This window comes from Diadema setosum, chromosome 21 (assembly GCF_964275005.1).
Source record: "Diadema setosum chromosome 21, eeDiaSeto1, whole genome shotgun sequence".
NCBI lineage: Eukaryota > Metazoa > Echinodermata > Echinoidea > Diadematoida > Diadematidae > Diadema > Diadema setosum.
Window position 1 is genome coordinate 24,286,973 of NC_092705.1, and position 12,928 is coordinate 24,299,900.

General features: G+C 38.8%; 1 protein-coding gene across 1 annotated transcript in view; it reads right to left on the minus strand.

Annotated features, from left to right (window-relative positions):
• LOC140244425 (ATP-binding cassette sub-family C member 4-like) overlaps positions 1–12,928 on the minus strand; it is a 52,069-nt gene that overhangs the window by 20,238 nt on the left and 18,903 nt on the right. Inside the window, exons 5-13 of the mRNA XM_072324064.1 lie at positions 12,102–12,191; positions 9,838–10,001; positions 9,146–9,271; positions 7,120–7,369; positions 6,087–6,548; positions 4,948–5,046; positions 2,998–3,189; positions 1,656–1,837; positions 169–265 (exon numbers count right to left, since the gene is read on the minus strand). Coding sequence (XP_072180165.1) covers positions 169–265; positions 1,656–1,837; positions 2,998–3,189; positions 4,948–5,046; positions 6,087–6,548; positions 7,120–7,369; positions 9,146–9,271; positions 9,838–10,001; positions 12,102–12,191 — 1,662 coding nt within the window. The remainder of the gene's footprint in view (positions 1–168; positions 266–1,655; positions 1,838–2,997; positions 3,190–4,947; positions 5,047–6,086; positions 6,549–7,119; positions 7,370–9,145; positions 9,272–9,837; positions 10,002–12,101; positions 12,192–12,928) is intronic.

Below are 12,928 nucleotides of genomic sequence, written 5' to 3' on the forward strand. Positions count from 1 at the left end.
TCAATTCTTCTCAATATTTACTCAGGGAAGAATACCAAATAGTTCTTAGAGACAGCTGTCTTGCACGGTGTACCATATATTGCCAATAATCATCCAACACTACCATCCTTTTTGAGTGAGATGTCTACAGACCACTGAAGCTTTCCCTCAACAACCACCGACACGCACCTCTTTGAGGACAATGATGCGGTCCGCAGCATCCAGGTACTGAAGCTGGTGGGTGACAAGGATGACCGGTTTCTTCTTCAGGTACTCTTTTATACACCTGGAGAAAACAGAGGATGGATTTATGTTGAGTTTTTACAATTCGCTTTTTTTTTTCTTTGCTCCAAAATGACAAGGTTAACAACAATTTCTGAGAATGGCAAATTAAACACAATGGCTCTATAAACTCAAAGATTAGCAAAAAAATGGACAAGGACATCAAAAGGGTTCCACGAAAAAGGACCTCAATCATGCTAGGATCAACAAAACGGCCCAGAGGACTGAGAAGGTGAGACATTGAGGTGCCTAGAATTTCAGACTATTTCAAAGATTTGAGAAATAAAGAGTCTGCAAAACAGATTGGCTGACAAATCTAAAACAGATCTATTAAGAAGTAAATATCTATGGAAAAGGATCTAAGAATGAGGTTAAAAGGAGAGCCATCTATTTGAATAAGATGTAAAAACTGACTTTTTTAGGGCATTGTATTGGGCCCTACTCCTTGACAGAAATGAAGAACACATGTACAATTTATCTATATACTTGTAAACCTCCAGGATAATCGCTCCAATGCCCCCAGTCACCCAGATCTCATTCTTTAATGATGAAAATTTCAACTTGTTAATGACTTGTCCTCTCTGTTACTATTGCCTGACTGGGCCACTACTGTCACTGTCATAAACATGATCATATTCTCTACCTCTCAGAATATCTACACAGAATACAAAATGGTTGTGTTACTTCCTGGTCTGAAGGAGATCTTTTAAGTCTCCTCACTTTGGGGCCTTTTGAGGTGTACCCAAACCATTTGGACAACTTCATATCACCTACTTGTACCAGCAATGCTGTTTCCTACAAGTTTTATAGTCAAAACCTGACTACCAGATTCCCAAGACAATGAAAATATCAAGAGCTGACAGGTATCACGAGATGCAATAGTGGCATAAAGTGACTGCATTAGTTCCATTTCAGCCAAGAGCTCAGGTGAGCTAATGAACACTATATTCTTGATCTCCTACACCTTTTGATAAATTGTTGTGTGTTAAAGGGATGACATAGTTCTGGTTGACATGGAGCTTCAGGTTTCCAACTGTTTTGTGGGATAATGGGAAACCTCTTATGAAATATGAAAGAGCATACAATTCTGCGAGGCGAGGAATTCAAAGGTAATTTGATGAAAATTGGTTTTGAAATGGCTGAGATATCCAAAACAAAGCAATCCTTGAGGTGGGACCCACCTTTTGATAGGATTGCTTTGTTTTACTTTGTTTTACTTTGTTTTGGGATATCTCAGCCATTTCAAAACTGATTTCATCAGATAAACTTTGAATTCCTCTTTGAATTTTATGTTCTTTAATATTTCATAGGTGGTTTTATGATAAAGTCACATAAAGTTAAAAGCTGAATCTCCACGTCATCCAAAACTATACCATCCCTTTAAAATGTCCTACTTGTCAAAGAGGTGTCTCCCCACTGCCGAGTCCACTGCACTCAATGGATCATCCAGGAGGTAGAGGTCTGCGTCATGGTACACCGCCCTTGCCAGGCTGACCCTTGCCCTTTGACCTCCACTCAGCGTGATGCCCCTGTCTCCCACCAGGGTCAGGTCGCTGTCAGGCAAGAGAGAAAGGTCCTACAGAAAGAAAAGCAAATGTGAAAGGTCAAAGGTCAGGAAAGAGTATACCGCTAATCAAATTATTCATTTTAAAAACTGCAGAGTACTATCTTTGTACCTCTTTTATTCTACAGCAAAAGCATAGCTTGCCAGTTTATAAATAGAATTAAAGTCAATGTGTACAACTGAAAAAAAAAATGAAACTGTGAAGTGAATTCATTACCATGTGTAGTGTATAACAATTTGTTTTATTTAATTCTTAGAGTGTGTGACCGCATACTCCCTGTATAAGGTCAATATACTAATATGAGAAACATTTTCCACTGATTCTTTGAAAGAATAAAATTTATCAAGACATTAAGAAGAATTACCAGTTTACAGTACTTTAACCTGAATTATCATACATCATAGGTCTTTTTACTGCCAATCATGCCCTGTCAGATGAGCACAAACAATCAAACTAATCATATCTATCTAAAATCAATACAGAAAATGTATTCTGACAATGTTGATGGGTAATGACAAAAAAACGCCACACTGCAGCATTACGGTTCACAACCCCCGTGCTCTGAAAAGCTAAAACTCAGACTTAAAGGGTGTGTACAGTTCTGGTCGAGGTGAGGATTTAGCTTTCAGCGTTTTGCGAGATATTCAGAAACCACTCTATGAGATGTCAAAGAGCATGCGGTTCTAAGGGGTATCAAAAGTTTATTTGATGAAAATTGGTTTTGAAATGGTTGAGATATCCGAAAACAAGGTGAATCAAAGAGATCCTAATAAAGTTGTGGCATGTCGCCTTTTATTATTAACACTTTTTTGGATATCTCAGCCATTTGAAAACCAATTTTCATCAAATAAATGTTGAATCCTTCTTAAAATTACATGTTCTTTCATATTTCATAAGAGGCTTTTCATTATCTCACTTAGGAATGTTCAAAACATGAATCCCCACCTCAACCAGTACTGTACAGTCCCTTTAATCACATGTAGCAGACCATCTGCATTCTTCCTTTTGTAGGAATAGCTATTAAAGTATGTGTTAATTTCAAACTATTTCATAGCAACTACACCTATAAAAATGTAAGATGTTAATTAATCAAAGCACCCTCAAACAGAATGGCTATGTTACATACAGTACAGGCTGACAACTCTGAAACATGTATGGAAAGACGACGTACAGTTTTCAGTGCACAGGCCGTCAGAACTCGCTTGTACTTGTCGGAGTCAAACTTCTTGCCGAAGAGAATGTTATCCCTTAGCGTGCCTGAGAAGACCCAGGGCTGCTGTGCGGTGTATCCCAACTTTCCGTGGAAAACTACCTCACCAGTCTGTTTCGGCAACTCATTCATCAACGCCATGAGCAGAGTTGACTGATGGTTGAATAAAAGAAATCAAAACCAAACATGGAATTACATTGAATGGACATATAATGGTACCATTATGTACTGACAGGTGCATTGACTTCATAGCTGAGTTGAAGAAAATACATATATCTCACTGGAATGGAAGTGCTCAAAAGAATACTAAAAACAATGGCCTGACAAAAGAAATTGAAGGAATCTTTTTTTAGGTAGGACAGATATACTACTCACAAACATAAATCACAACTATTTTTCATCTTAAAAATTCCTTTGAACTCCAAAGAAGGATTAAATTTTTGCAACATCTGCCAAGATGATGCCCTGTAATGATACATCACTCAACACACTGGAATTACCACAGTCAACGTCAATGCATGTGTGATAACACAACTAGTATATACCTAGTGTACATGTATGCATAAAACCACTGTTTTACTAATGTAAATGTGGAAATATTTGCAGTAAAAAAAGAAAAATTTGCTCATTTCGGCTGGTGCAAATTTTAAAATCTGCGAAAATATGTATTTGTAAATTCTTAACGCACTGACACTTGTACATTGATCATGCAGAATGAAAAAGAACATGTTTTGGAACCACTCTCAGCACAAAACATTGATTGCATGAAAATATCAAAGTCGTTTACAGTACTATCGATTCAGTAAACTGGATAATCTGAAGCAATAGCACTGAACATCATTAAAGGGAAGATAAACCCCAAGAAAAATGTGGATTGAGTGAAAGCAGCAACATTAGTAGAACACATCAGTGAAAGTTTGAAGAAAATCGGACAATCGATGCAAAAGTTATGAATTTTTAAAGTTTTGGTGTTGGAACCGCTGGATGAGGAGACTACTAGAGGTTATGACATATGAGTGGACTACAATATCAAGAAAATATAAAGAAAATACTACAAAAATCCATTTTTCATGAAAATTACAAATTCCATCAACTTGATATTGACATAATGTTAAGGGTAGCAATTATTCCCCCTGCTTTCTGAAAGCGGTTGGTCCACTGCTCTTTCATAATTCTAGAAAAGTGAATTTTTGTTGAATATCCTTTATATTTTCTTTGTATTGTTGTCCACTCATACGTCACATCCTCTATTAGTCTCCTCATCCAGCGGTTCCAACACCAAAACTTTAAAAATTCATAACTTTTGCATCGATTGTCCTTTTTTTCTCAAACTTTTACTGATGTGTTCTACTAATGTTGCTGCTTTCACTCAATCCACATTGCTCTTTGGGTTTCCTTTCCCTTTAAAATACCCAAAGAGATAAAAGTCGTGCAAGAAACTTACATACATTCGAGTACTTGATAAATTCTGCAAATTCATGTCAGCAATTATGTCTTTGGTTTCTCTTCCCACAAACAGCAATAAACTAATAACCAAAAGTCATTTCATTCATTTCATTTATTTTCAAATTCTCATTGAAATACATGTAACAAAGAACAAGGCGAAGATAATAACATTACATTTGGTAACAGTATACATGTACAAGAAAAACAAGCACAATGGAGAGAAAAAAAACAACAACAACAGATTTAAAAAAGGATATTCTAAGAGAGAAAATGGAGGAGCCAGCAGAGGCCATTAAGTCTTCCTTAATTACCTGGCAAATTTCAACAAATAGCTGAAGGAAGAAAACAGAATGACGGTATTACAAAGGTATATATATTTTTGGAAACATATTCTAATCTCCTGCCATATACACCTGGTGACAGATTTCAAACACAAAAATCTGATCAGGCTTGCCGAGCTCTCACCTTTCCAGCTCCCACTGGTCCAATGACAGCGACGAGTTCACCTGGCTTCACACGGAAGCTGATATGCTTCAGAGAGAAGGAGCTACCCTCTCCCTGTGACTAGAAAATGTATAAAGAAAAAATTAAACACAAATAAGGAAAGAAAAATGAATGAGAAGGGTAGAGAAAATATACCTGCAATTGCCACCTGAGGGCAATCACAACAGGCTAAATACTGGTAAGTGATAAGGTTAAAGTAAAGATTAGGGTTACGGTTAGGGCTAGGACTAGGGTTAAAAGTTTGGGTTGGGGTTAGGATTATGTTTAGGATTATGGTTAGGGTCGGGGGAAGGGTCAGGGGTAATTGTTCAGGGGGTAATTGCCCAAGAACCCTGCAACTGATGTCAAATTTTACGACACTGTCCAGTTCTCAGTACAGCAAATGAAAACAAAAATGTAATTTTGATGTAAAAATGAATCCCCACTGAATGTCAGTCTCAAGCACATGTTTTTTGTTTTTGTTTTTTAATTTTGACAGGTACTTAAAGGGATGTTGTGGTGTGGGTTGAGATGGAGTTTTAATTTAAGAGGAATTCAAGGTTTATTTGATGACAATTGGCTTTCACATGGCTGTGATATTAAAAAACAAAGCGGTCCTAATAAAAGATGGGATTTACTTTTGATTAGGACCAAATTAGGTGAATTTGTTTTAGGTGAGATATTGGATGTTTTTTTCTGGACCTTCTCTTTTTTTTTGTTGGGGGGGGGGGGGACAGGCATTGTTTCACTGTGAAATAGAACATATTTTCATTGACACTGGTGCAGAAGAGGCCTGCGTGACTCTATCTTTAAATCCTCTGTTCTCCTCTCTTTTCTATGAAACCACACCTATTAACCCTCTCTTGTTTGAATCATTTTTCTCATGTCTTACGACGGTCCTATTCATTCTATGAATCATTCTAAAGCTTAGAGTTTATCCCATTAATCTATGTAGGAAAGTGGAAATTCATTTTGGCCAACTCGTTTGTGGGTTTGGAGCAGGGCTGTCACATACATTATTTGTGCCTACAGAAGCCCCAGGGTGGCTGACTTTTGAGTGAGAGTAAGCACTGGGCCCTCCCCCCCCCCCCACCCCAGCCTTACAAGAGAATGACCCTCACCTCCATCTCCCACGACCCTTGCAGATTCCTTACGAAGACCTCCCTCTCCTCATCCTCCTGGTGGAGGGGAGACGGGACGTGGAGAGCGACGCCCTCTTCCGCCACCTCCATCTTCAGTCCACCATCAAGATCCTCTGGGTCCACTGCATCTTCTTCCTCCTCCTCCCGGTTCCCTTCCCCCTCTTCCTTCCTCCCGACTTGGCCATCCATAAGATGGTTCAATTGCTTGCGGTCTTCCTCTGCGCCGGTACGGAATCCGACCTCGACGTCGACATGGTTGTGGTTCTCCATCTTGGTCTCCTCCACTCCCTTCTCTCGTTGGTTCTTCTTCCTCTCCTCCGTCTCGTCCTCCTCCAAGGGTTCGCCGATCTGCTCAGCGACGGGAAGGTTGGCGTCCGACGAAATGGAGGAAACCGACGGTGAGCGTTTGAGCGTCTTCAGTTCGTCCATCACGAGGAAGCCCTGTGTGGATTCAAAAAAATGTGGTCACTACTCAATTGAATATTCCAAGCACTGCCATGCAAAGTTACACTGGCATCAACTGCAAACATTCATGTCTTGTCAATGAGAAGTACTGTCCATGTATCAACGGTACAGTACAGTGTATGAGTCATATTATGAACTAAGATTTGCTTACAGTATTACATTCACTGTACACAGCAACCAGAAAGCAATATATAAATGCATACTATGGAAGTGTAGCTCTTTCATTTCTTTATCAGCTTTTTTCCAGTCAGATGGTACTTGCTACATAAACAGTCGTATCTAAATTTTCTTCCAATAATTCATATCATCAGAATATCACAACAGATATTTGTTTCATGAATACGATAGATACTGTGCTCATGCTTCCATGTGTATAGATATCACATAAAGAACATAAAAACTCATCAGGCTTGTTTGTTTTGTCATGTTTAGATAACAGGAAAAAAACACATGCTGATATCTCTGGATAAAATATAACCAATCACAGACCATTAAGGAGAACACTACTTAGTTTTTGGTTTCCATGGTTACCCGCCCCACGCCTCACCTGGATGCGTTTGATGGAGATGAGTCCCTCGCTACAGTACATGATGCAGTACGGGATGAAGAGCACGACTGTTAGGCGAACGGCGTTGAAGAGCGGGATCGCCAGGAACACGATGCTAGGCTGCAGCACGTGGCCCGTGAAGGCGTACACGGTGAACGTCGCGAACGAGATGATCACCGCCGCCATGGAGAAGAACGCGAGGTTGAAGGCACGCAGACAGGTGGAGGACAGAATCTTGATTATTTCTTTCCTACGAATGCAGCAAAGTGAAATGAATGCTTTTGTATGTGTGTGATCTAGGCAGGATGGCAAGACTCAATGAGTACAAGCAACATTTAAAGGGATAGTCTAGTATTGATAGAGATAAGGACTAATAGCTTTTAACTTTTTGTGAAATACCAAGTAATCACTTATGAAAAAAATACAGAGCACACCATTCTATGGGGAATTCAATGTTTATGAGATGAAACTTGGTTTTGGAATGACTGAGACATACAAAAACAAAGTAAAACAAAGCAATCCTAATAAAGTGGGTCCCACCTTTTATTAGGGTTGCTCTGTTTTGGATATCTCAGCCATTTCAAAACCAATTTTCACCAAGTAATCATTGAATCCCTTTTGGAATTAAATGCTCTTTCATATTACATGAGAGGTTTCTCATTACCTCACCAAAAAATTGTTAGAAACCTGAAATCAGGTCTCAACCAATGCTATACAATCCTTTTTCTTGACCAGAAATAATGTGATTTTAAAACAAACAAATAAATTACAAGCACAACAATGAAAATTTTATCAAAATCCAATTAAAAAAGCAAAGTTATGAAGTTGACAAGATTTGCAAATTTTTGCACAACAGTTCTCAAACAGTTGATATAAATTGTTTGAACAAAAAAAAAATGGAAAATAGAAACTTTCAGATTTTATATACAAACTGATGACATCGCTAACTTACTCATTTGCATGTTCATATTGACTGTTCAAAAATTGCTTGGTGAAAATTAGCAAAATCTCACAATTACATACTTCCCTAATTTTCATCCAGTTCTGATCAAATTTTCACAATTGTGCTTAGAAAAAAGTGAGACATTTAAAATGGAGCTACTATTATCTTTCCTGTACTAATAGAGAAAGACGTATAGATTACAAACTAGACTAAATACTTGCACAGTGAAGCCAGATAGTGAATTTATTGGCCCTTGAATAGGATTACAAATTTCCTACACTCATAGAATCTCATCTGTAAAACTTGAAGACCACTGATAAAGATATATGATAATCTGCACATTGCTTCTTTTGTTTAAAGGACAAGTTCGCCTTCATAAACATAAGGATTGAGAGAATGCAGCAATATCATTAGAACACATCAGTGAAAGTTTGAGGAAAATTGGACAATTGATGCAAAAGTTACGAATTTTTAAAATTTTTGTGTTGGAACCGCTGGATGAGGAGACTACTAAGGCTCGTGATGTCATATGAGTACAACAGTATAAAGAAAATGTAAAGAAAATTCAACGTATTTTCACTTTTTTCGCATAATAAAAGAGCACTTGACTTGCCTCTTTCCAAAGGCAATGGGAATAATATTACCCATAACATATGTCAGTAATGAGTCAAAGGAATGTGTACTTTTTTCAAAAGATGAAATTTTGTGAAATTCTCTTTATATTTTCCCTATATTGTTGTACGCATGTGACATCATACACTGCAGTAGTCTTCTTATCCAGCAGTGACTGCACAAAAACTTCAAAAAGTCATAACTTTTGAACGGATTGTCCGATTTTCCTCAAACTTTCAATGATGTGTTCTACTAACATATTGCTGCATTCTCTCAATCCTTATGTTAATGAAGGTGAACTTGTCCTTTAAAACAATGCTTTCCTCCCCCCACCACCCCACAAAAAACAACATCAACAACAACAACCCACCACCACCAACAACAACAACAGCTTTTTCCTCTGACTCTGGTCATAATTAACCACTACCTGCTCCAAACCATGGTTTCAGTGGGCAGAGCAAACCTTCTTACCTCCGGGATTTCTTTACCAGCTCTGAGAAGGGGTTTTCCCACGCATGGATCTTGATAATTCGCATCCCAGAGATGATTTCGTTCATGATTCGCACTCGCTCATCCGTCAGCAGAGCTGTCTTCCCCCTAAACCAGAACAACGCGATAATCAAAACGATGACGATGAATTACTAGTAACATCCTAGAACTGCAACTATGACTACTTCTCCTGTGTTGCTGATTTCATCACTGAAAACTATAAAATGCAGTGCAAAGAGATGATGTGGGTACATCCGTTTCCATGACATTTGCATGACATCACCACCACCACCAACACCACCACCACCACCATCACCCTCACCCTCACCCTCACCATCACCCTCATCATCACCATCACCATCACCATCACCATCACCATGACTATCACCATCACCATCACTCAGCAGAGCCATGAGGAAGCAGAAATTATGCAGAATTAATCTAAGCTAGGAGAAGAACTTCCCCATCCAAGAATGAAGTGGGGCCAAGGCAACGATGGTGAAGCCATCATCTTCATCATCATTATCACCATCACCCTTTCTACCACCATCCTCTTTTCTATCCTTGTCACTGTCACCGTGTCCACCACTGGCATCACTATCACATCAACCTTACTCTGCTCCATGGAGCCTTCAGGAAGGTATAAAACTCATAAACTGATGACTACTTTATACCTGAGTTTGGAGAAGATTTTTCCCATCCAGCCCTGGAGGGGGGCCAGGGCGATGAGGATGGTGAAACCAACCAGACAGGACGGACCCATGCTGCGGTAGAGGATGATGAGCAAGACCACTAGCTGCATGGGGCCAATCCACAGGTAGTGGATAAAGAGCATCACCTGGGCATGGAGACATAAGTGATGAATAATGACGAGAATACTCCTCCTCCAAATGTGAACTTATCCTTTAAAGAAAAGGCTCTGTAAAATACACCCCATGGCTTGGGTGAGCTCATAAAGTTCTTATAATAGCTTCCTTACAACGTCATGGCTTGTTTGCATGAACCAAGACCTAATTTCTTTACGAGACACGCAATGTCTTTGTTTGTACAGAATGATTATTTGAACAGTGCATTCACACCAGTGAAGTACAACAAAACAAATACAGACCTTTGCCACTGTTTGTTGAGGGTTTGTTTGCCTTTTTTTTTTAAATACATAATTTGCTACTATAAAGGAATTTCCTTTGATTCTTTGAATGCTACGTGCCAAGATCGAACCATGGGGGGGGGGGGGATTGGAAATCACTTATGTAAACATAAGAATGACATGGGGAATATTGAAACATTAACCTTGTTTTGCCGTGCGTTGACTTTCCACTTGTCATTTTCACAGAAGGTCTCCGGGGTTCAACCAAAGATCGTATTAAAGGTAAAACATACTTCTCAGAAGGGCTAAATATTCAAGTTCCCCTAGCTGGAATTTGTTTGCAATACATTGGAAGGATGTACCAAGAAACTTGTCATGCTGACACAATTTGCCAGGATAGCGAGTTGTTATGGAGTATTTTGAGATCAAAAGTGTAAACTGATTTTGATCATATGCAAACAACTTTCATTCCCGAAGCACCTTCCCCATTCAGTCATAGACAGGTAGAATGTTATGTTATGATCCCTCGTGCCATAGCTATTGCATTTTCCAACAAGTTGCATGCGATTCACCCTAGTGCGAAAGATTGGTGGATACTGCTGTGGCCAACTTGGTTGATTACAGGTATAAACCGATTATAAGAAAAAAAAAAAATATCGTAACAACTAAAATCCGGAAAGTTCTAGAGACTGCAGTATTTCCAGAGAACCTGTTATTGATATTTTGTATTTCTGTCATCACTCCAACTGATATTGTGTTATTATAGCATTACTCTACTCATAAGACTTACTCTCCTGGAGAGAAACATTTTCCTGTGAAATAAAACATCTCAGAGATCTTGAAATCACTGAAACAAACATGCCTCGTTTTGTCAAATCAACCAGCAGACACATTGGGTGATTTCAAGTTTGATGCTAGTGCATGCTAGTGCTATCTCAGCACAAGCACTGGCGAGACCCACATTCACATCCATAATAGATGCACGTAAAACGTGCAAAGTCTTTCCTAATGCAATGGTCACTCACATATACACGTATACGAACGCTCCAAACATGGCTACATAAATTTGAGCCTGGGAGCAAAATTAAGATAGTTATGTTTCAAAGAAGGGATGAAATTTGTGGCATTTCAATCTATTTTCCTCATTAAGAGTCTAAAACTAAGCACTCACGGCTACATCTTTTAAAGGGACTGTACAGAACTGGTTGATGTGGGGATTCATGTTTTGAACATTCCTATTAAGTGAGATAATGAGAAACCTCTTATGAAATATGAAAGAGCATGTAACTTTAAGAAGGATTCAATGTTTATTTGATGAAAATTGGTTTTCAAATGGCTGAGATATCAAAAAAAGTGATAATAAAAGGCAACAGGCCACGCCTTTTATTAGGATCTCTTTGTTTCACCTTGTTTTTGGATATCTCGGCCATTTCCAAACTGATTTTCATCAAATAAACTTTTGATACCCTTTAGAATTGCATGCTCTTTGACATCTCATAGAGTGGTTTCTGAATATCTCGCAAAACGTTAAAAGCTAAATACTCTCCTCAACCAGAACTGTACACACCCTTTAATATTTGACTGTAATAATGTGCGATCACTATTTTTTTCGGTGTGGACTTCACGGTGGCGTGATGCCGACACCTAGTGTTGGAGATCGATAATGTTGATCGGAATCGTTGCATTAATCAGACCATAGGTGTCGGAGCTTGAATGAAGGCAGTTGTGTGGGAGATAGCACGAGCACTAGCACCAAACTTGAAATCGCCCAGTGTTGACTGATGCAGAGAGGGGAGGAGGGAGGGAGAGAGGGAGAGCCCCCTGTCATGGCATGGAATTCTCCGTTCTTACCAGGTCGAATCGGTTGACGTCATTGGACAGGATGTTGACGAGTTTCCCCGTTGTGGTCTGTCCCAGAGCGGCGTTGCTCAAACGAAGGGACTGTCCCAAGAGAAAGTAAAAGGGAAGTGAATACAAGGATATTGGGCCATCATTGTAGAAACAGTGCATGATCTCAAACACTTTAAAATTAGATATTTATGCAGTATGAAAACTTTTGCGAAATTGTCACTGGCATTCAACGCATACTGTATAGACAAGAACGGGCATTTTAATTTCGAAAATCTTTGCTGTTGAGACATTCGTGAAATTAAAATGCACTTTAACAAGCCTTGTTTTACAGTACACTGTGCTTCTCGAGGCAAATTACTTAATGGATCTGCCACCTTGTATCATTTACACTATTACAGCACATTATAATCATTTGTGTTTCAGAAGGTGATATTTTTGCAATTTTTAAATTTGGCGAATATTGATTGACTCACGATTTGCAAACTCAAAAGTACACAGCAAAATATACTATGTATACAGTTTATATGCATGACAAATGCTTATTAGCCAGGTACACTTTTAAGTCGAACTACATTTACATGTACATGTGGGTTACTCTGTAGCACTGGACTTGAGTATAAGCACTGTTTGATATCATAAGTGAAAACATATCCAATACACTGATTCTGGCGCAAGTGTTTATGGATATAGCGGGAAATGGCACCACCATAATAAACATAAGTGTTGAGAATAAAGGTAATGCCAACTCAGCTATCACATATCCTGTTCTGGATGTGCTATCTTAAAGTCGATGATGGCCATTCTACAGAAGCCTGACATCTGTGACG